Source organism: Raphanus sativus, chromosome 4 (assembly GCF_000801105.2).
Source record: "Raphanus sativus cultivar WK10039 chromosome 4, ASM80110v3, whole genome shotgun sequence".
NCBI classification, from domain to species: domain Eukaryota; kingdom Viridiplantae; phylum Streptophyta; class Magnoliopsida; order Brassicales; family Brassicaceae; genus Raphanus; species Raphanus sativus.
In genome coordinates this window covers 24,459,239-24,482,851 of record NC_079514.1, presented here as the reverse complement: position 1 = coordinate 24,482,851, position 23,613 = coordinate 24,459,239, and the positions used below count along the sequence as shown (strand labels likewise).

The following is a 23,613-nucleotide window of genomic DNA, read 5'->3' as shown; positions in this document are numbered from 1 at the left end:
CCGTGGTCTGAGGTCCGTTATCCAAGTGTTTGAACCTATCGCAAAGCTACGATTCTCTTAGGATGCTTGTTTGCGGAGGTTTGGTCCTTTGATAACAAAGTTCCGTTTGACTTTAAGAAATCGTTACTTTCTTAAATCGTTGATTTCTCAAATCGTCGATTAAGAAATCGTTGATTTTTTAAGTCGTTGATTAAGAAATCGTTGTTTTTAAGAAATCGTTGATTTCTTAAATCGTTGATTAGGAAATCGTCATTTTAAAGAATCGTTGTCTTAAAACAAGATTTTTCCGCAAATTTTTCGTATAAGTTTTCCTTTTCCGAAAAAACGTAAAAAATTCTTAAGAAATAATTTTAAACGGAAATTTGGAAGCCAACTTTGCCTTGTCCGATTTCGACCCCAACAAGCGGTTTGAAGGTTGTTCCTGACGAATAAGGAAACTCCTAATTCGGGAATTATTACCTCGTTGCCCTAATCTCTCTCTACCTAAAGGCGCCTCCATATAAAAGCGTCATCTATCAATTTATTATTTTCTTATGCTAGTTTTTACAAGAGAACTATTAGCTTTTGCGATCTGCATCTTGTAAGGGAGAAGAATCCATCTCTCATAGAGAAGATAATCTGAACCCTTGTTTCTACTCTTGTTCTTATGCAGTATTTTTCAGGATTTATGTCTTTGATTGCTTGCATCATGATCGAGTAGTGATCTAGCTCGCCTAGTGTTTTTAGGGTGTTGAAACTCGAGCTAAACATAGATAAGCGATTCTCATTTTTTCTTCATTCATACTGTTCTCAACTAGGTGTCTTCCTGCACCATGTGCAGTAAAAAAATTTTAAAATATGTTTTAACATATAAATATAAATTATATTTAATTTTTTATTAATATTGTAAATTTTATTTTTATTATCAATATTTTAGTATAAGTTTGATTTAACTAAACATAAAAATAAAGATAAAAACAGTTTTGGTTATTTTAAATTATATTTAAGAATATGCATGTATATATTTAAAATTCTAATCTTAGATAGATTTTTCTATCTATTTATTTTAATTATATATATTAAATAAACATGTAAAAATTGCATAATTTTTAAAAATTAAAATTAAACAATACTTATAAAATTTGTAGATATATATATAAGAAACCAATGATTTACGATTTAATTTTATAATTTTGTAAAAAATTGTATACATTTTTTTTGAAAATTATATAATTTTAAAATAAATAATTAAATGATATTTCGAAAATTTTAGATGCCATAGTTGAATATATTTATTTTAATGATGATTTATGTGTTATTACCATATTTTTAAAAAATTCCAAAATATTAATCGACAATAAAAGTAATATATGAGTTGTTACCATATTTTAAAAAGTTTACCTAAAATATAAATTAACATTAAATGTAATTGTCCATGTCATATTAATCTATAAGCATGTCATCAATTTTAGTAGTCATGTCATATTATTTTTCTGAAAATGATTGTAGAGATGACATGTGGCAAAATCACTTCTCAAATATAGTTTAGGGGATGCTTGCATTAACTTGATCACTTAATGTTAGATCTTCAGTTTAATTACCTAGCTAACCGCATAGGAGATAAATTGACTTGTATTGAATGAGCTTAATATCCTTAATCAGCGAAAGTAGATATTAGGGTAGTAAGTGAACATATCGGACTTGATCTCTAAGGCTTGCCATCGTTTCTCATCTCAACGACAGTTAGATGGTGAGATCGATTTGCAAAGGGATCACCACCACGACAGTGGGTTGTTCCAGCTGAGTGATCCGAGTTCTAGAAAGCACTGCATCGCGCTTGAATAATTGTTTGGCTCCAATTCAGCACCCGATGAAATACCCTAGGCTAGCTTCTTGTTAAACTGAATCAATCTCTAGTTTACTTGTTTTCTACGTCACCCACCATTTGAAATCAAAAACCCAATTTTCTTCTTAGCTTAATATTGAACTCATAAGAGTAAAGTGTAGACTGGTCCTCTGGATTGAATCTAAAGTACTGCAATCACAACTGTTAACTTGACTGTAGAAGGATTCATTTTTAGTGTATCAAGTTTTGGCGCCGTTGCGATGGGGACCATATATTTTTACCATTATTTTTTGGTTTCATATTCAGTCTAAGATATCTAACTCGCTTTTACTTCTTTGTTGCAGCTAATGACCCAGGTGCATGACCAGTAGAGATACTCGGAGCAACGCACAAGGACCATTACATCAGCTTACCAACGAAGAACTAGTGAGATTAGAACGACAGAACCGTCAACAGCCTAGGCCTACCAACACCAATATGGGTGATCACGGCCACCAGGATGATCTCACTGCTGCGTTTGCACTCATGCAACAGCAGATGCAGCAAATCATCCAAGCACAATAAGCTGCTGCCGAGCAAGTAGCTCTGAATGCTGCTAACCAGCAGAATCAACCGGAGGAGGTTGTTCCGATTGGTCAGAGAAACCTGTTGCGTAATCTGCCTACTACGCGCTCTGCCATCAACCCTCCACCGTGCACCAGGCAGGACTTTGTATTCAAGCCAGCCTTGATAAATCTGGTGCAAAGGAATATTTTCAATGGACTTCCCGCTTAAATTCCAATGGACCACATTGAGAACTTTGAAAAGATGTGTGGATTCACTATAGCGAATGGAGTACCACCAGATTAATCAAGTGTACCCTGTTCCCTTTCTCTCTCGATGGGAAGCTTGCTCGCTGGCTAGATTCCCTACCGACTGAATCGCTCACTACTTGGGAACAAGTCAGATTTGCTTTCTTGAGCCACTTCTACACGAAATCGAAGACGGCAGCTCTGAGACAGAAAATCGCAACCTTCAAACAGGTAGTTGATGAGCCATTCTGCGATGCATGGGATCGATTCAACGTCTACCTCAGAGAGTGCCCACATCATGGTTTTGAAGAAGACTATCTCCTTGGAGTGTTCTACGATGGAGTAGTCTGTGAGTACAGGAACGCCTTGAACTCAGCTAGTAATGGAGACTTTGTGACCCAATCGACTCAAGGCGCTTTCGCACTAATTGAGAACATGGCCTCAATCGTCAGACTGATTGCACCCAGAAGGTGAACAGCATCGACAATCATAAGATAGACGAGCTCACTGCCAAGGTCGATCAGCTGACCAAGAGTAACCAGAACCAGGTCTTCATCATGGAAGAATCCCCTCAGGATAAAGCAACCACATACATTACATCAGAGGCAGATCAGTCAGCTGAAGATCAGCACGAAGTGAGCTACGTGAATGGGCAAGGATGATAGTACAAGAACTATCACCCGAACCCTAACGTGAGGAACAATCCCCACCTGTTCAACAACCCTAAGCCAGACGGTAACACAGAAAACATCTAGGGAAATCAGGACCAGAACAGTGGATACCAAAGGGGGTATAACAATCAGGGGAGAACTTACGTCCTCAGCCCAGCTGAGAATGCTCAGTTCCACAATCAGAAACAGCCGACCAACCAGCAGTCTGCTCCACCTGCTCTAACTGTTCTGCAGGATGAAATGAAGAGTCTTGCTATGATGATGAGCCAGCTACTCCAAGGGCAGCAGATCCAAGGAAAAGCACTGAATCAGGTCACAAACGACATCAATACCAGAATGAACCACATGTTTAATGACCTGAGCGCCAATTACGATAATGTCTCAAGCCATATGAGACAGATGGACATTCAGATTTCTTAGACTACTGAAAGTGTTAAGAGACAGCAAGATACTCTTTTTGGAAAAACAGACAAGAACCCCAAGGAGTGCAATGCAGTAGCGTTAAGGAGTGGTAAGCAATTGACTGATCTGGAACCCAGAAGATTCACAGCAGCCGAGAAGGGGAAACAGAGAGAGTCAGATCAACCGCCTGAAGCTGCACCTACAGATGAAGAAGCGACAGAACAACCTACTGAGGCTGGTCCGACTGCTGCAGAACAGCATGTTGAGGCTGTTCCATCGTTGTTAGAACCTTACACTGCTCGTCAGTATATACCGAAGGTACCCTACCATGTTCCAGCTAAGGTTACACGTAAGGATAAGGAGGAGATGAAGTGAAGAAATATGCTGAAAGACTTAACAGTCAAGCTCCCTCTGGACGCAATCAAGATGATGCCATCCATGCGCAACTTTATGAAGGGACTGATTTCTGGAAAAATATCTGATGACAGTGAGTTCATGATTGTCTCCAAGGAGTGCAGTGCAGTGCTCCAGAACAAGAGGATCAAGAAACTAAGGGATCCGAGAATTTTTTTCTCTCTATCCAGATTGGGAGAACAGTCTTCTCATGCTCACTGGTCGATCTGGCTTCAAGCATAAACCTCATGCCATACTCTGTAGCTAAGCGCCTGGGATACACAGATTTCAAACCTACCAGGCTGTCACTTGTGTTTGCGGATCGATCAGTGAAGTCTCAAGTTGGAATTCTTGAGGATCTCCAAGTTCTGGTTGGAAACACACTTGTCCCGGCTGATTTCGTGGTTCTGGAACTTGAGGAAGAGTCAAAGGATCCCCTGATCCTGGGTAGACCGTTTCTATGCACTGTCGAAGCTATCATAGATGTTCGGCAAGGAAACATCGATCTCCACCTAGGGGACATTGTGATGAAGTTTGAGATGAATCATATGCTCAAAAAACCAATGCTGGATGGACAGACCTTCACAGTCCAAGAGGAAAGCGACCTGCTGGAACCTCATGAGAGGGTGATTGAGGAGATTCTCACCGATGATCCGCTCAAACTCACCCTAGTCAGAGCTGAAGCCGAGCAGAACTTAGAGAATGTTGACGCTGATGCATATGCCAAGGTCCTGGATTCAGCGAGAAGTATGGAAAATATAGTGGCAAATCTAAGTCTGGGGGAGAACAGCGAACTTAGCAAACCAATTGGAACAACCACTCCTTTGAAGCCGACTGTTCTGCCAGGACAGATCGATGACTCATGGAGCGAACTGAAAGCCCCAAAGGTAGAGCTCAAATACCTTCCCAAGGGACTCAGGTACGCATTCCTTGAACCCAATTCTACATATCCTATCATTGTGAACGCGGACTTGAACAATGCTGACATACCTGGTATTTCACCTGATCTGTGCATGCATAAAATACACCTAGAAGATGAATCGATGACTTCTGTAGAACATCAGAGGAGGTTAAACCCAAATCTAAAAGATGTTGTAAAGAAGGAGATAATGAAACTTTTAGAAGTTGGTGTAATCTATGCCATCTCTGATAGTAAGTGGGTTAGCCCTGTTCATGTAGTACCTAAGAAAGGAGGAATCACTGTCATAACAAATAAAAAGAATGAACTGATCCCTACTAGAACATGGACTGGTAATTGCATGTGCATTGATTTCCGTAAACTGAATACTGCATCTCGCAAGGATCACTTTCCACTTCATTTCATTGATCAGATGCTCGAAAGATTTGCTAACCACCCTTACTATTACTTTTTAAATGGTTATTCAGGTTTCTTTCAGATTCCCATCCACCCAGACGATCACGAGAAGACGACGTTCACATGCGCATACGGAACATACCATACAGAAGGATGCTCTTCGGCCTGTGCAATGCTCCATCGACCTTCCAGCGATGCATGATGTCGATCTTTAGTGATCTAATCGAAGACATAATGGAGGTTTTCATGGACGATTTCAGCGTCTATGGAAGTTAATTTCATGTCTGTTTGTCAAACTTGTGCAGGGTTCTGAAGAGGTGCGAGGAGAAGCATCTTGTGCTGAACTGGGAGAAATGCCACTTTATGGTCAGAGATGGGATTGTTCTGAGACCTAAGATATCAGAGAAAGCTAGTGGACAAGGCAAAGATCGAGTTTATGATGAGTCTGCAACCACCGACTTTAGTGAAGGGAATTAGAAGCTTCTTGGGGCATGCTGGTTTCTACAGGAGGTTCATCCAAGACTTCTCGAAAATCGCAAGACCACTCACTAGACTGCTCTGTAAAGAGACCCTGTTCGATTTTGACAGTGACTGTTTAGCTGCGTTCCACACGATCAAGGGAGCTCTAGTCAATTCACCAGTTGTCCAACCTCCAGACTGGGACCTTCTTTTTGAGATCATGACAGACGGAAGTGACTTCGCAGTAGGAGCAGTTCTTGGGCAGCGGAAGGACAAGAAGCTGCACGTGATATACTATGCAAGCAGAACAATGGATGAAGCTCAGTGTCGCTATGCAACTACAGAAAAGAAGCTACTTGCCATTGTGTTCGCATTTGAGAAGTTCAGATCCAACCTGGTTGGGTCTAAGGTGATTGTACATACAGACCATGCAGCTTTGAGGTACCTGCTCACGAAGAAGGATGCTAAACCGCGTCTCTTAAGATGGATTCTTTTACTCCAAGAATTCGATCTAGAGATATGAGACAAGAAAGGGGTTGATAACGGCGTGGCAGACCATCTTTCCATGATGAAAGTCTCACACGAGACAGCACTTGACGAGGAACACCCAGTGGAATACGTCATGCGATTGGTCTGTGCAGTAAGGAACAATCATCCTCCGTTAGGAGGGACTGTTCCCGTGTAGACGAATCTTTCGCTGCAGTTATCATAAGCAATATCCGAATCTTCCATGGTTTGCTGAGATTGCCAACTTCCTGGCGGCTGAGAAAGAACCTTTAAAGTTCACTGAAAATGAGAAGAGGAAATTTGTAAGGGAAGCAAGGCACTACTTTTGGGATGAGCCGTATTTATATTGACAGTGCAAAGATGGGATCTTCAGAAGGTCTGTTCCAGAGGCTGATATTCCAGAAATCCTTCATCACTTTCACGGGTCTTCCTCTGATGCTCACTTTGCCACTTTTAAAACAGTTTCCAAGGTCCTTCAAGACGATTTTTGGTGGCCTACGATGTTCAGGGATGCCCATGCTTTCATATCACGATGCAATGCATGCCAGAGAATGGGGAGTATTAGTAAGAAGAATGAAATGCCTCAGAACTACATCTTGGAAGTGGAGGTGTTCAACTGCTGGGGGATCGACTTCATGGGACCGTTCCCACCTTCTTACAAGAATGAGTACATACTGGTTGCGGTGGACTATGTCTCCAAGTGGGTAGAAGCGATTGCCAGCCCAACTAATGACGCACATGTGGTGACTAAGATGTTCAGCTCCATCATCTTCACAAAGTTTGGAGTACCTAGAGTGGTCATAAGCGATGGGGGAACCCACTTTATAAACAAGGTGTTCCAGGGATTGCTAAGGAAGAACGGAGTCAAACACAAGGTAGTAACCGCTTATCACCCCCAAACGAGTGGCCAAGTTGAATTTTTCAACAGAGAGATAAAGAACATCTTGCAGAAAACAGTCAATACCACACGTAAAGACTGGTCGCTCAAGCTTGACGATGCTCTCTGGGCCTGCAAAATAGCTTACAAGACACCTTTAGAGACCACTTCCTATCATTTGGTCTATGGCAAGGCGTGCCACCTTCCTGTGGAACTAGAGTATAAGGCAGGTTGGGCTGTTAAATTCCTGAACTTCGACATCAAACCCGCCAAGGAGAGGCGAACAGTCCAGATCCATGAGTTAGAGAAAATTAGGCATCTGGCCTGTGAAAGCTCTAAAATTTACAAGGCAAAGACCAAGGCATTCCATGACAAACAGATTATCAGCAGAAGTTTTGCTCTAAATGATCAGGTCTTACTTTTCAACTCTAGGGTCAAGCTGTTCCCTGGAAAGCTTAAATCCAGATGGTCTGGACCCTTCACCATCAAGGATGTCCGACCTTATGGAGCTGTTGTGTTGCTGGACACAAGAGGAGGAGAGTTTGTTGTTAATGGTCAGCGCCTCAAGCCTTATTTTGCTGACACAACCATCGCTGAAGGTATAAAAATACCCTTAAGCGATCCCTCTCAAGCCTAATCAGCTCACTAAAGTCAAGCTAGTGATTGACTTTAGTGAGCCGATTAGGCTTAAGAGGGATCACTTAAGGGTATTTCTACACATTCAATACTACAACATATGTTTGTTAAACCCCTAAATCAAAGAATATCACGATTCACTACTTCCACTCTTCTATGTTGAAAACAAATAAATTTTATCATATCTTAATTTATATAACTTAAAACTGTTTATAATTATATTATTTTTATTTTTACTCATCCAAATATTTTTTACAAAATTTATAAATTATTTTTAAAATAAACTGGTTCCAAACGACTTACATTGCAGTCGTCCAGACGACTGAAATATATCTCAGACGACTCAGACGACTTACTGGGGCTATATTCGTAAAAAGGCTTCTGTTTTTTTGTTTGGTCACAAGGGACTGGACAGTAATTTCACAAGGTCTTTAAATTACTTTTGCATTTGATTCAAGTTTTGGTATAGCTTTGGAGTTAAAATCAAGTTTTAGGTTAGTTTTGGCAAAAAAAACCCCATATTTAGAAATAAAATTTAAACTAAATTAATATTTTCTAAACATAATTAATATTCATTATTTTTTTATATGATAAAAATGAATAAACTTATAACTGATTTTGACTAATGTTAATTAAAATTTTGTATATTGAGATATCATATAGTGAATCTAGAGTATTAGATTTATCTTCTACATGATTAAATTAACTATGATATATAGTAGTGAAGTTTATACGAATGTATAATGCAAAAAATAGATATGATTTAACTTTCAGAAAGTATATCACATATTAGTTTATGGTAAGAAAAATAATGTTTTCGTATTTGGTAGTTCTACATGATGATTTGTAACACCTTTTGTAACATAATACATAATTTGACAGTTGATTTTGTAGTTGGTAACTTACAATAAAAATTAGTATATCGTTTACATAGTATATTCCTTGTAATCTTGATACTCATTTTATAAATTCAAAATTTTGTAAGACTTCATTGTTTTGGTTGTTAATTGGTATTTTTATTTTGTATTATCGTGTTGATGAATGCATATTGACTAATCTTCTTCTCATTTTCTTATGTTAAGACTATAATTATTTCTGATATTCCGTAACATTTTTAATTGAACTTTTAACTAAATTCAATATAAACATGGATCCAATATTTATATTGGTGAATTGGATTAAAGATTAATGAGAAATTATCATGTAGTTTGCTTTATTATTAATGATCATAAGAAAATATTTATAGACTACTCCTACTTATAAATTTTCTTCATAAAAAAATATTTGATTAGCTTCTATAAGGGTTATGATTGCATTAGCTTTAAAAAATTGTGTCGAAAAATAATATAAAGTGTTAATTAATACTTTAATATTGATTATTAAAATATTTTTAGCTTTTGATTGATAGACACAATTTTAAACCCATAAAGAATTAACTTTTAACAATATGTATTTCATATAAATAGATTTCTATTATCAGAATCTTTTTGATAAAAAAAATATTCGTAAACGCAATGAAATCGAAATAATAAATTGGTCTTACAAAGAAAGAAAGAAATAAGATATTATTTTAGCTGGGTTTAGTAAATTGGTGATATATTATTAGTTTATATGATTGTTTAAATATATACCAATAATTTAGAAATAATATAATTTTCTATGATAAATTTCTTATTATTATTTTAGTTTAACTACGTTAGAAGTTTTAATATAAATTTCCATTTTATTTATGATGACATATTTTAGAACATAAAATTTAATATTTTCTACGTTAAATTTAAAAGATTGAGGATATGTAGTAATGAATTCATATTTACTGATATTTTCTTTGTTTGTTTAAATTAAATAAATATATTTTTATTTTTAATTTTTTTTGATGTTTACAATATATTAAAATACAATGATGGACATCAGAACTCGATGATAAAATCATATGGACAACAGTAAAGTTTTTACCATATTGATCTTTGTTCTTGTTGACCGTTTCATTGAACTCAGCATAAAAACAAATCCTAAAGTTTTTCTTCTCAATATCATGGCCAGCATGATATGTGGGTGCAAAAGCTGTTTGCTGAGTGAATTGATTTAATAACTTGTGAGGAGTCACCCTGTAACTTGTTCTGTTGTTGATGACCAAGAAGTTCTTAATCTTATAGACTACACCAGCCTTTAAATCCTCTTCATAGCACCCTATTTGATTAGCTGGTATGAAGGCGTTGATTGTTGTCCCCTGTAAAAGTTTACGTCAAACAATATGTACTGCTTTTAAAATTTTGGATTGATAATGTCTAAATAAAATTCTTCATACCTATTGATCAATAAGAAATAACTCGAGATCCGTAAGCAAACCACCCTTGTTGATCTTATGTGCTTCCCAAAAGTGAGCCACTCTAGCAATAACTTCATTCTTATTTAAATATTTTCTAAGATTATCAAAAACCAAAAAAGAAGCAGAAGCAACGATTGTGTAAATTTCTCTTTTTTACTTTTCAATATATCTCTCTCTTTCTCAAAGTAAAGCTTGAAAACTTTTGTTTTAAATATATTTTGGAAATATTATATTATTATTAATTTTGTTTTAAATTTATTTTGGAAATAATAACATTTTAAAAACAAATAAATTGTAATGATGATTTTTCGTAATACGATTGGTCGTTTAAAATCATATGTGGACGCTCTCAATGACTTATAGCCTCAACTCTTAATAAATATGTGCTACGTGCAGAGCTATTTTTATTTTCAATTGTTTACTATATAACTATTCTTTTGAATGTTGTATTCTGAATGATATGTTTATGTGAATACATGATTGCTTTGTATTTATAGTTTGTGTAATATAAAGTTTTCATATATTTAGGTCAATATTATTGTATTGTAATATTGATATTGCATTTTTGCGATGTTTAAATTATGTTGTTGTGCACGTGTTTAACCTAGGTGATATTCGTACTTAACCATTTATTTATTTTTCTGGAAATAGAAAACAATGGCACAAGGAGTAACATATATCAAAACGTATCTATACACATATTGTATATTTACACATATTTTCTTAGAAAAAAATCAGAAAGATTATATATTTTCAGATATATGTATAATGTAGTTTTCATTTCTTATATTGCATATTTACTTATAATTTAATTTTTCTTATATTTTATTTATTTATTCTATTTTTTTTTTTTGCTTTTATATCAAATGGTAATATTACTATAGATGTTAATGTAATATTTTTAGTTTTTATATTCTATACTTAATTATTTTTATTTTACTATACATTTCAGATAGATGTTTAATGTATTTTTTATGTTTCTTATATTGTATAATTTGCTTCTTATTTATTTAATTATAAATTTCGTATAGATGTTTAATTTAGTTTTTACATTTTTATATTGTATATTTTTCCTTATTTCGTATATTTACTTATTATCAATCTCTTGCTTTTATATCAAATGATAATATTATGATATATGTTTAATGTAATATTTTTTATTTTTTATATTTTATATTTACTTATTATTTATTTTACTATTACATTATTCATATTGATCTTTAAATCATTTTTATATTGTATATTTACTTATTATTTATTTTTTATATACTTACTTATTCTAAGTTTCTTGCTTTATAACAAATGATAATATTGAGATATATGCTTAATGTAATATTTTTATTTTTTATATTGTATATTTATTGTATATTTATTTTTTCTTATATTTTATATTTAGTTATCATAATATTATGATAGATATTTTAATGTAATATTTCTATTTGTTATATATATATTTACTTATTATTTATTTTTTCTATATTGTATATTTACTTATAAGAATATTTGGAAGTAATAAAGTTGTATAAGTATATATTTTAAGATAGATGTTTAATGTAATTTTTTCATTTCTTATATTTGTATATTTTTTTTTATATTGTATATTTATTTATTCTAATTTGTTTGCTTTTATATCAAATTGAAATATTATGATAGATTTTTAATGTAATATTTTTATTTCTTATATTGTATATTTTTTTTTATAACGGCTACTTTCATTACTTAACTTGATACAATGTAATCCATGTGAAGATCCACAGAAATAGATCTTGGAACATAATTATAGAAACAGAACAAAGCATTATGAGGAATATCTTGTTTCGCCAAAGTGTCTGCCACTTTATTTGCTTCGCGCCGAGTCCATTTGAATCGTACATCTCCAATCTTGCTCTCCACCACCAAGCCTCACGTAACCAATTGTATCCTACGAAATGAAGACCCTTTTTGTTTAGCAAATCAATTGCCTGTTTACAATCTCCTTCCATTATTATCTTTTTGTATCCCCTTGACCAGCATTGTTGCATTGCCATTATTATTCCTTGAATTTCACTTTCCAAAGCTTAGTGGACATAGCTCCCAATCCCTTGACCTGCGCCTTTATATACTCCATTTTTCATCTCGAATGATCCAGCCAACTTTACTCGGTGTCTCTGCATTCACAAAAGAAGCATCCACATTGCATTTAAGCCAGCCAGTACATGGTCTTTGCCATTTTGAATCTTGAGTTACGATGACTGGTGAAGAGCGATTCTGTCCTTCATGGAAATGAGTTGTTGGTGAATGAGTAAACCATTCTTTTGCATCTCTCCTTGCTTGTTGCAGAACATGACTTCCATCAATCTGTTTGTGCTGAAATATAAGCAAATTTTGACTTTTCCAAATCCTCCAAAGCAACCAAAAATGTAAATTCGTTAGATGTTGTAGCCGTGTCGAAGAACAGCATTGTAAACATGCTTCCAGTTTCTCTTCAAGAGTTGCTTGTGGATCCAGAAGTACTGTATTAGGAATCCCTGATGCCCGCCAAATTTGCTGAGCATAGAGACAGTCAAATAGCAAATGTTTCTCTGTTTCATCCCCATTGCAGCATCGTCTGCATTGAGCATCAGGCATAATATGTCTCCTTTTGAGATTTGATCCTGTAGGTAGGCTTTGCGATAACAGTCTCCATCCAAAGTGATGTAGTTTTGATGGTAGCTTCACTTTCCAAATCTTCTTCTTCAATATTTGGTTTCCGTAAGGTTGTTCTATCCTCTGAGCAGAAGGGAGATGAGTACTAAGCCAATATCCAGATTTGACGGTATAAATCCCATCATCATTGTATTGCCATCCTAGTAGATCTTGATTTGCAGCTGAAGCTAATTTGATGGCCAGAACTTTTGAAATATCCTCGTCAGCTATGAGGTTGTGCACCTTCTCTACGTCCCAACCATTTCCTTAAGTATTAATTAGCTGAGAAACCTTTCCTTCCTGTGTAGTTTGATCACGAGGTCTTATATTGTATATTTATTTTTTCTAATTGTTTTGCCTTTATATCAAATTGCAATATTACGAATATATTATTTGTAATATTTATTTATTTTATTATATATATTTTAGATAGATGTTTAATGTAATATTTCTTACACGGTATATTTACTTATTCATGTAATATTTTTTACATGTGTTTATACTGATGTGAATGCTGCCTGAAGCTTCAAAGGGTCATTTTTATTAGTATAGATTATCCTTATCCTATTATTAATACTAGGGATGTGCCAGCGCTACGCGCAGGTGTTCTTTATATTTGTGCATCTTATCGATAATTCATTTTACAATATATATTAGAGGTCTGTAATAGGAATAGTCATCCGAGTATCTGTTTGGGTTCGGTTCGGATCTATTCGAGTTTCGATTTTTTGGGGTTTAAGATTTCAACCTCATTCGAATATTTCTAAATTTCGGTTTGGGTTCGGTTTGGATAGGTTTGGTTCGGTTAAATCATTATATACTTTTAATTTCTCAAAATCTATAAATAAAATAATATATTATAAATAAATTTTAAATAACAAATGTCAAAAGACCTAAACTTAACATATAAATTAGTTTGGTTTGAACATTTAAATATTTTTGGTGTTTTGAGTATAGTTTAACGATTTTAGACATTTACTTTTGACTATATATATATATATATATATATATATATATATATATTTTTTTTTTTTTTTAAAATATTTTAGAAAAATAAAAAGTATCTTATATATTTTGGATATTTTAATATACACTAAATCTAAAAAATTATTAATATATTTAGGTATATATATTCATTTAGAATACATTCGGGTATCCAAAATATTTCGGTTTGGATCGGGTTCGGTTTCGGTCTTTAAATACCAAATTTTGAATCCGTTCGGATATTTAATGAACTTCGGTTCGAATTCGGTATTACTATTTTGGATCGGGTTCGGTTTGGTTTTTCAGATCCGGATTTTTCGTCCATCCCTAATTTGTAATGTGTTATAGATTATGGTCAAAGATAATGAGTCGTTGTTTTTATTGAAAAATATGTTTGTGCTATTTTAGTCATATGTGGAGCGTTGTTTAATTTTGCGTTGTCATATGTGCTATTTTAGTCATATGACTTCTTATTGGAATCAAAATATAGAAACACAGTCTAAACTCATTGAAGCAGGAAATAGACATAACTTGTGGCATTGTTCTCTTTTACAGAAAGAGACAACGAACCACTTATTAATTTGATGGAAATTAAGGGAAAAACAGAGAATAAAAAACATTAGGAACTTGATTAATCCGTATTTCTCACTCGCAGACGTCTGTCTTACGTCAACGATATCAATATTTCATGACACTGGAAGCTCATTCCAAACCACGCATTTAAAACAAAACTAACTTCAAAGATCTGATACACTTCGAGGAAAGTGAGAAAACAGATTGGGACTCTGTATTAGCTGCTACTGTAATGGAGTTGTGCGATTTATAGGAACACATATGTATCAGTGTCTGCCTCAAGCATACAAAGTGTTTGAGATTAAAATGGGGATCTTTGAGACAGAGATGTTCTGAGATCATGTTCTTAAAAACAAAGTTGTTTTTAAAGTATTCAAATAGGAGTATGAACGCTTAAATCTTGAACTGAATTATCAGACAACAGAAAGTTGAGAGAAAAATTACAATCATCGTAGCATATATCTGGTGTCTGTATCTTTGATCACAGATAGAGACGTAAGCTTACTTGCTCTTAGGTTAGTGAAAATCTCTCTGTAAACGATATTAGTATAGCATCTTTCCTTGTTCCACCTTCTGTATCATCTAGTATGTTGAGGCCCTCAGGAGTAGTTACTCGTGAGAGAGCTACGTACAACTGTCTGTGACTAAAAACTGGTCTTGGGAGATAGAGAGCAACCTGATTTAAACTCTGACCCTGGCTCTTATTTATAGTCAGCAGTGTTGGAGCAGCGCCCGGCACTCAAATCAGCAAGGTGGATGGAGTTTGCCATCTTAGTAATCGGAGTAAAATATTTGTTTTGATTTCGTCGAAGTTGTGGTGTGCATGACTGATAGAGTGGCAATTTACTGAGAATCGATGTGTCCGATTCAATGCGGTGTAGTGGATGAATGGTTAACTACGCATAAAGTCGGCCCCAAGAAATAATAAATGAGACGTTACAGTTAGGAAATCGGGAAGCCATTGACGGCCATAGAAGCTCAAAGTTTAGTTGGAGAAAACAAATCAATCCGGCCTGTTATAAAACCAAAACGTAACAAAACGAAGCGTTTAAATTAAAAATGTGCCACGTGTCATTATTCCCCCCAAAGGAGAGAAAAAGGCAACTTTATTATATAATATATCAACTAATTAAAATGGTTTGGATATTTTCTCTTCATCAATATGTGATCACTGTATTATGTATGAATGTTTGGACGACCAAAATGAGGGTCCATCAATGCTTGGTTGGATTCTTTGATAAGATTAAAGTTTGCGAAGATTTAACGATATAAATATCAGCAGCCCCTAGTTTGCTAGTGTTTTCTTTTGCATTGTTATCATTTGTTAGTTTTTTTATTTCAACAATAGTGTTGGACCCAATTTTGTTCCGATAGCTTAACAGGCCAAGAATGAGACATGGGCCACGAAATGGAAAAGCCCACAACAAATACGCGTGCTCGAGACGAAGTTGTCGAGGATCCAGAGATCGAGGAGAAAGTTACGGAGATTGCGGAGTGACAAATCTATAAAAGAAGAGAGGAGGCGAAGTAAAGAGACACTTGAAAAACCCTTCAGAGAGAACACAATACATTGTGACCTTACATGACATCACTTTAGATCTATTCTTTTATCGACTTCTATTGTAGTTTTCGATCTCTTCATATTTATTGTAATCGATCTCATTAATCAATAAAAGTCCATTTTTAACCGATTTCCGATTACATCGTTGTGTTCTAAGGACATCGTTGCCCACATTCTTTTCATTCCCAGTTTACATCACAAACACTATCAATAGTTGGTGTGGATTTTAGGATCTACATTTTGGCGTCGACTTTGGAGAAGATAAACGAAAAACTTCCTTGCAAGGAACCCGATCTAAGATTTCTAAGCTCGATTATGGATACTAATCAATCCAGAAAAGAGACCGATAAATAGAGATTGAAACAGTCAGCGACCTTTAAGAACGCCATAAACGTCGCTCCACACCCAGGAGGGGAAAACAATCGCCGATCTGAGAAGAAGACGCCAAGCAGAGGCGTGATAACCTTCTCACAACACGAGATTGTCAAACTCGACACGCCTCACGACGATGCCCTTGTCATCACACTGGAGTTTGGCGGAGTAATTGTCTCTGGGATCCTCGTCGATACCGGGAGCACAGTGAACATCCTTTTGTAGAAGACCCTCGAAAGCATAAGTCGACCTGATCTAATTATCAATCACGAAGCGCCACCTCTCTTCAGCTTCGACGGAATAAAGTGCAGCCATTAGGGACCGTAACAATGATCATCAAAACCCACGACCTCGAACTAGAAACTTAATTCTTCATAACCAACATTCTGTCACCTTTCAACGTCTTCCTAGGGTAACCATGGCTCCACCAGATGAAGGCCGTTCCCTCGATATACCACCAATGCATAAGTTCCTCTCCCCAACGGGGGTAAAAGTTGTTTACAAAACCCAAAAGCAATCGCGAACCTGCTACATGGCGGGATACCGAAAGATGTTTCTGCAAGGAACAAGCCACCCGATGATTCGAAAAGGATCTATTAAGCACAGTCGCCTTGGACGATCACTCGCCAGAAAAATGTGTGAACATCGGAAACGATCTCCATCCAAAAATTAGGAGCGACTTGATATCTTTCCTAATAAAGAACCTCCAGACCTGCTATGGTCTGCCGCTGATATGCCCGGAATCGACATTGAAATCACCTCTCACGACTTGAACGTCGATCTTACGTTTATACCGATCAAACAAAAAAAAAAGAAAATTGGGACCAGAGTGAGCCAAGGCCAAGAACGACGAAGTCGACAAGCTATTAAAAATCAGATCTATTCGCGAGGTTCAGTACCCTGACTAGCTCGCGAACCCAGTCGTTGTCAAAAAGAAGAATGGAAATGGAGAGTCTGCATGGACTTCACCAACCTCAATAAAGCTTGCCCGAAGGATAGTTTCCCACTGCCCCCACATTGATCGACTGGTCGAAGCTACAGTAGGGTACAAACTACTTTCGTTCATGGAAGGCAGATACCACTCAAATTACTCTAAAGAGTGCTTTTACTCTCTCAAATAAGAGGTTCAGTTGTAGTACTTAGGGATCGAATCACGAGGAGCTAGAGAACCAATTAAATCTAATTAATTAATCAATCCTAGGTGAAGTTTGATTTTTATGATGGAAATGTAAAATGACAATCCTAATTGAGCAAGGTAGTTGCTGTACTAACAATATGATGGTTGTTTATAAGATAAAGAAGAGTGCTAGACATAGGGCTTTTATTCAGGTATTGGGGATTATAATGTCTATAGATGCCTAACAAGTTGTTTGCATGATATTATAGAACTCAGCCGCTTAACAATCATTGATGTCTCACTGGTTAACTAACTAGATCTCTGATCTCAACTGTCGTCTGTTGACCAGAAAAAGAGTCTATCGATAATCCTATAGGGATATCGAGCGATACACCTTTCGCAACGCCGATCGCTTTTCCAGTCGGGATACCGATCGACAGCTTCTAGCTATGCCTAGGCGCGAGCCGATAATGAACACTAAGTCTCAAGGAGGGCTCTCGCTCTTCTCAACAGGAGACAAGTTAGTTCAAATAGATAATTCAAGATCTAAACATTCTAGTGATCTATGTTCTAGTTAGCTAATCTAGAACAAGCATAGAGTACAATCCATTTGATGAATATCACAATTTAGCAAGTATAGTTTGGGGTTAATCCCACTAACCTATTTAAACCCTAGATCTAACAAGTAGACTACTCAGACATAACTCAGCAATTCATTACACAAGATAGGTAAAGAAATTGCATTAGATGGAGAATAGAAACAAATGGAGTTCAATAACAAATCTCTCAATGATCTCTCTCCAATCTCTCTCAGAACTTAGAACAAAGCTAAAACTGTAATACTGTGGGAACCGAAATTCGCACTGTCGATTTTAGTTAAGTTAAAACGTAGGAAAACTAAGTTGACCTAGTTTCCCCCGAGGATCCCGGCTATCTGCTGGGCCACGCACGACAAAGTTAATACGAGTCTAGTTCGGAAATAAATGCGTAAAATAAAGAGAGCAAAAAGAAAGAATCTTATTTCCAAATCTGCAGAGAGCGTTGGACAACAGGTCGAGATCTCGGCTACAAGAGCTGTCGATCGTCGCTAGTCTCGAAACCTAGATCTAACCTAGTCGAGTCGCAGCTCGCTAAAAAGGAAATAAGCGCCTAAGTTCTAAGTTGCTCTGGAGTGGTTTCTTTCTTCTGATTTCGGATCCCCCTTCCTCTGCTCCTAGCTTTGCTTATATACTCCCATATGACGGTCTATCCCTGATGGGCTGAGTCTGCCGCGGGCTGGACTTTTTCCATTTTCATCGGCTTTCGCGTTTATCGGGAAAGTTGACATTTATCTTTTCGGAAAGTTGACATTTATCTTTTCGGAAGTTTAACATTTATCTCGTCAGGCGAAGATAATTGTAAACCGTCGCATCTATCCTTTTAAAAATCGTAAATGAGTCGTTCGATCGGGTTTGGTCCCTTTCGGGCAGTCTTCCGGACTTCCGCTGTTTTTCTACGATTCCTTTGAAAGGATGCTCCTACTTGGATGTCGAGTTTTTCGGAAGATCTTCGATCCATTGCCGAGGTGAATGGTGATTTAAGATAACCATCGCCGTTTTATACGAAGTCTTCCTGTCCGTTGACGTCTTACGGGTTCCTTGGAATCTTGGAGCAGGAAAAGGAGTTTTGTTTGCGGGATCTCGGAAAGTCGCAAAACACGGATTTCTGGCGACCCGGAGACCTGGAACTTACACACGAAGACTAGCCCGAGCCAGCACGGGGCTAGCCGCCGGCGACCTTGACCAGCACGGGCCCTAGCCGCCGCCGGCCACGGCCAGCACGGGGCTAGCCGCCCGCGGCCACGGCCAGCACGGGCGCTAGCCGCCGGCGGCTACGGCCAGCACGGGCTAGCCGCCCGGCGGCCACGGCCAGCACGGGCGCTAGCCGCCGGCGGCCACGGCCACCACGGGGCTAGCCGCCCGGCGGCCACGGCCAGCACGGGCGCTAGCCGCCGGCGGCCACGGCCAGCACGGGGCTAGCCGCCCGGCGGCCACGGCCAGCACGGGCGCTAGCCGCCCGGCGGCCACGGCCAGCACGGGGCTAGCCGCCCGGCGGCCACGGCCAGCATGGGCGCTAGCCGCCGGCGGCCACGGCCAGCACGGGGCTAGCCGCCCGGCGGCCACGGCCACGTCCGGAAGTGGGCTGCTCGGTTCCTTCGGCGTGTGCGTGTTTTTTGCGTTTTTAGTTTTCCGTAGGTTTTTCCTTGTGTAGAAAATGTTTCTAGCAGTTGATTTCGAGATGATTAATCTCGAACTTAATTTTTTCCTGAGGTTTCTCGATTAACAATTAGTCTCTCGAGGTTGCTCTAACATTTTTCATGTTTTTCCGAGACTTTCGGACATCGATTTCGTCTTGACCGATTTTGACCCCAACAGTTAGCCCCCAGCTAGCTAGGAGCCGTAGGGTTCGTAGGTCCTAGCTTGCGGTATGGTTCGCGAGGAAAGTATGGAGACGAAATCGTGTCGAAGGTCGGGGTGAATAGTAAAATCTTTGCCTATAAAGACTTATGAATCTTTTACCATTCTTACTTCACCCAAGAATCTAAGTTAATCTCTCTCTTGCAAATTCTCTCTCTACTTTTAAGAAAAGAATGACTTCAAGATCAAAATCCTCGAGGAGGCAATCTCACTCGTCTTCGGATAGTTTCCACGCCGAGGAAGAAGTTCCGAAGCCCGAGGTTTCAGAGATCAACAGGAACGCGTACTGCGACGCTGTCTTTGGTTCTGATGCTCCCCTTCCCGTGATTCCGATTCCCCGGCGACCTCTGAGGATGCGTAAGGAAATTGACTCGCCGAGCGAAGTATCCCCGAGTATCTCAGAATTCTTCGAGAGTTTTATGAGGTTCCGAAGGGAGTCGTGTTTCGCATTCCCCGTGGGAATGAGAGTTCGGAGCATCCTCCGGAAGGTTACTTTACTTGTTACGAGGCGTTCTTGACGCAATGCCGACTGTGGTTCCCAATCCCTGGAATCATTGTTCAGGCCCTCGACCGTTTCGGAATCGCAATCAGCCAGCTGAACGTGCCGGCTTTGGAGAGTTGGCTTGGCGTCGCGATTCTGAGTTATGAGTTAGGGATGGACCTTAGCCCTGCTGATTTCGAAGGGTTGTGGAACTCTAAGGCGACGAGCATCAACGGAGTATACTCCATGAAGGCGAGGACCAATTTTTCGGTAATCAATGGAGTTACCTCGCACGCCAAGGATCACGTTGATCGTTTCTTTTTTGTGAGGATAGATGGAGAGTCTGTCGAGGAAGGCTTTCTCCATCTATTCCCGACGGACTGGTTGTACCAACGAGGTAAGATTGTCGCATCCCCTTTCTTAGAATCCGAAAGGCGAGTACTGAACGTGTGTGTTTTTTTTTTTTTTTTTTTTTTTAGAGAACAGGTGTCTCGCGCACGTTCCTTCCGATCTCTTGACCAAGAGGGATATTTTTAGGTCGAGGCCTTGTTCCTGGAACTCCTTCACTCTCGACCGGATTCGAGGGGCGGTTGCGCTTCACCGATCGCGAGGCGGTACGCGGCCCTGTGTCAATGATAGATCCTACGTTTTGCCCCTTTAAGGCAGAGGCGGAGGCCTCGTAAGGACAAAGGGATCGCTTTTGAGACCTCGTCGGGAGATGGCGCGCCGCCGAGATACGATCCTGGCTTTACCTCAGGGAATCAGGATGCTCCTCCCCGGGTGACTTCTTTGATGAACTCCCTCCGTCCTTTTCCCGTGACGAGTCTTTGGACAACGAGGAGAGGGACAAGGTGACCGCGGAGGGTGCTCGCTTGGTCAACGAGGTTTTGTTCTTGAAACTTGAGTAACTCCTCTTTTCTTTTTATTTGACCTTGGCTTTTCTGCAGGCCGTGAGAGTTTGGAATGCATCGATCGATGGGAGTTTCCGCACTGCCCGGCTGGCCCGTTTCAAAGCAGAGGAAATGGAAAGGGAATTTGCTAAGTATCGGTTGGAGGTGGAGGAGCAGAATCGCCGGCAAGCCAAGGTCCAGGCTCGAGCCCTCGTTCGTGCGGAAAGGAGCGGACGGAGAAGAGCTGCCGCCGAGCTGAACCGAAGGGCCGAAATTTTTTCTACCGAGTTCGAAGCGTACAAAGAGGCTCAGGACTTTGTAGGTGATTTTCGCGAGTGCCGTGGTTGGTCGGTACTCTTAACAAGATGCAGCGCGAGGACTTCTCTCTTTCCGGCGAACTTGCCACGATGGATGGCTCGATGAGAATATGTGCCAACGCCGAATCTTTTGTTCCTCCGATCGAAGGGAGATTCGAGAACTGTGGAATCCTATCCAAGTCTCGGAAGATACGGCGGATGTAGGCGAGGGTTCAAATGCAGGCGACAGGGGTGAAGAAGTCGACCAGCCCGACTCTTCGTTCGGAATATCTCTAACCGACTGTTATGCATTTGATTATAATTTGTGATAGGCCAAGTGTGGCCGTTTGTATGTATGTGTTGCGACCCTTAGGAGGTCGTGTGACTTTGTATTTTTTCGGGATCGGCCGTTGGTGGCTTTCGGATCCCTGTTATAAATGCTTTTTATAAACTATGCGTTTTGATTTATACTTTCGTCAAGTGTAGAGGGTCTGAATACGTGTAGTCACTTCGCATTCAATCTCTTTTTTTTGTCGCTAGGTCCGTAGGTCACTTTGTAGCGAACGTTAGGTTTGTAAGCGATAAGAGGCAAATTTTGGGATCTCGTATCCTGGATACTTATGCCTATGAGATGTCTTAGATACCAGCAAGGCCGGGTTTAGGGCAAGACCTAGGTCTACTTTCGGACTAAAGCTGTGCGATGACAAATCGGCTTTCGTTTTGCTTGTTTGCGATTTCGACCTGACTCGTACCGTTCTAGAATCTGCGAAGTGCTTATCGGCTTATATGATTCGTTTGGATACGAGTCGAGCTACTTCCTTTACGAAGAGCTAACCAAAATTTGGATTTTTTGTATAGCGCGCTATGATATCCTTGTCGGATGCAAAAGGACTCCGTTAGAAGCCGGACTACGAATTTGATTGAGTGAAACGTTTCTATATTTCTCCGTCGGGGCCAATCGACGGAAGCGAATTTTAGAGTCGCGGATGGACTGTTTGGTGGAGTTTTTAGAGTCGCGGATGGACTGTTTGGAGGAGAATGGAGAATCAAGACTTTTCGGGAACTAACGACGTCTCGCGTTCCTCAAAGATATGATTTTCGTTTTCCTTAGTGTTTACGCGTTGAGTAAGCGTTTGAATCAAAAGAATTTATAATTTATGATGTAGATTACATGCGAAAAGTGTTTTGCGGGAGTACAAGGATATCCGTCCCCATCTCCCCCCCCTTTTTGGCGAGGGGGATAGCTGAACTCGTCGGGTTGCGACGAGCTGCCTACGTACCTCTTACGAGGATCAAGCCATCTCGTAGTTCTGTTTCTATCACGGTTGTTATTACTCCACGATTTCTGGCGCCTTGACTGTTTCAGCTAAGTCGGCGGTCGCGTCGGGAGTTGGATCATTCGTTTTTTCGGCGATGGACTCGAGGATTTTTCCAGTATCCTGAGTTGTGGCCTGTTCGGACAAATCCGAGTTGCTTTTTGCTGAGTTCTCGGAGGTACTCAGGTTCTTCTTGGTTCGCTTCGGGTTAGCTACTGGGGCGTTCCGATTGCTGCGAAGTTTATGTTCGGCTAGGAAGCAGAGTCGCGACTGTTTTTGGCTTCCCCAGATTACCGCTGTTCCAGTTGGTGTTGGAAACTTGACGCCGAGATGGTAAGTGGACGGGACTGCCTTCATGGCATTTATCCAAGGAGTTCCCATTATGGCGTTATAGATAGCCGGGTTATCCACTACCGCGAATTCGACGATCTTCGTGACTTCTTTAGCCATGACCGGGAGTCTGATTTTCCGAGGGTCATGGATGTGACGCCCGAGAATCCAGTTAGTGGTCTTGGTCTGGGATGACTTCTCCGAGGGGTATGTTCATCCTCTGCAGAGTGTCGCGGAACATGATATTGACCGTGCTTCCTGTGTCGATGAGGATGCGGCCGACTTCGAGATCTTGAATCACCAAGTCGATGACCAGAGGATCGTAGTGGGGTTTATCGAGTCCGGTCGTATCCTGTTCCTCGAAGGTG

At 39.1% G+C, this 23,613-nt stretch overlaps 1 protein-coding gene and 1 non-coding gene across 2 annotated transcripts; one reads left to right on the top strand and one right to left on the bottom strand.

The window, feature by feature from the left end:
* Positions 1-2,814: 2,814 nt before the first annotated feature.
* LOC130512118 (small nucleolar RNA R71) lies at positions 2,815-2,921 on the bottom strand. The gene has a single exon (XR_008945679.1). It is a non-coding gene; the product is annotated as a small nucleolar RNA R71 (small nucleolar RNA).
* A 3,155-nt stretch (positions 2,922-6,076) lies between these two features.
* On the top strand, positions 6,077-7,877 carry LOC130511225 (uncharacterized). The gene is made up of 2 exons (XM_057008118.1): positions 6,077-6,265; positions 6,717-7,877. The coding sequence occupies exons 1-2, from the start codon at positions 6,077-6,079 to the stop codon at positions 7,875-7,877; spliced, it is 1,350 nt and encodes a 449-aa protein (XP_056864098.1).
* Positions 7,878-23,613: the final 15,736 nt, after the last annotated feature.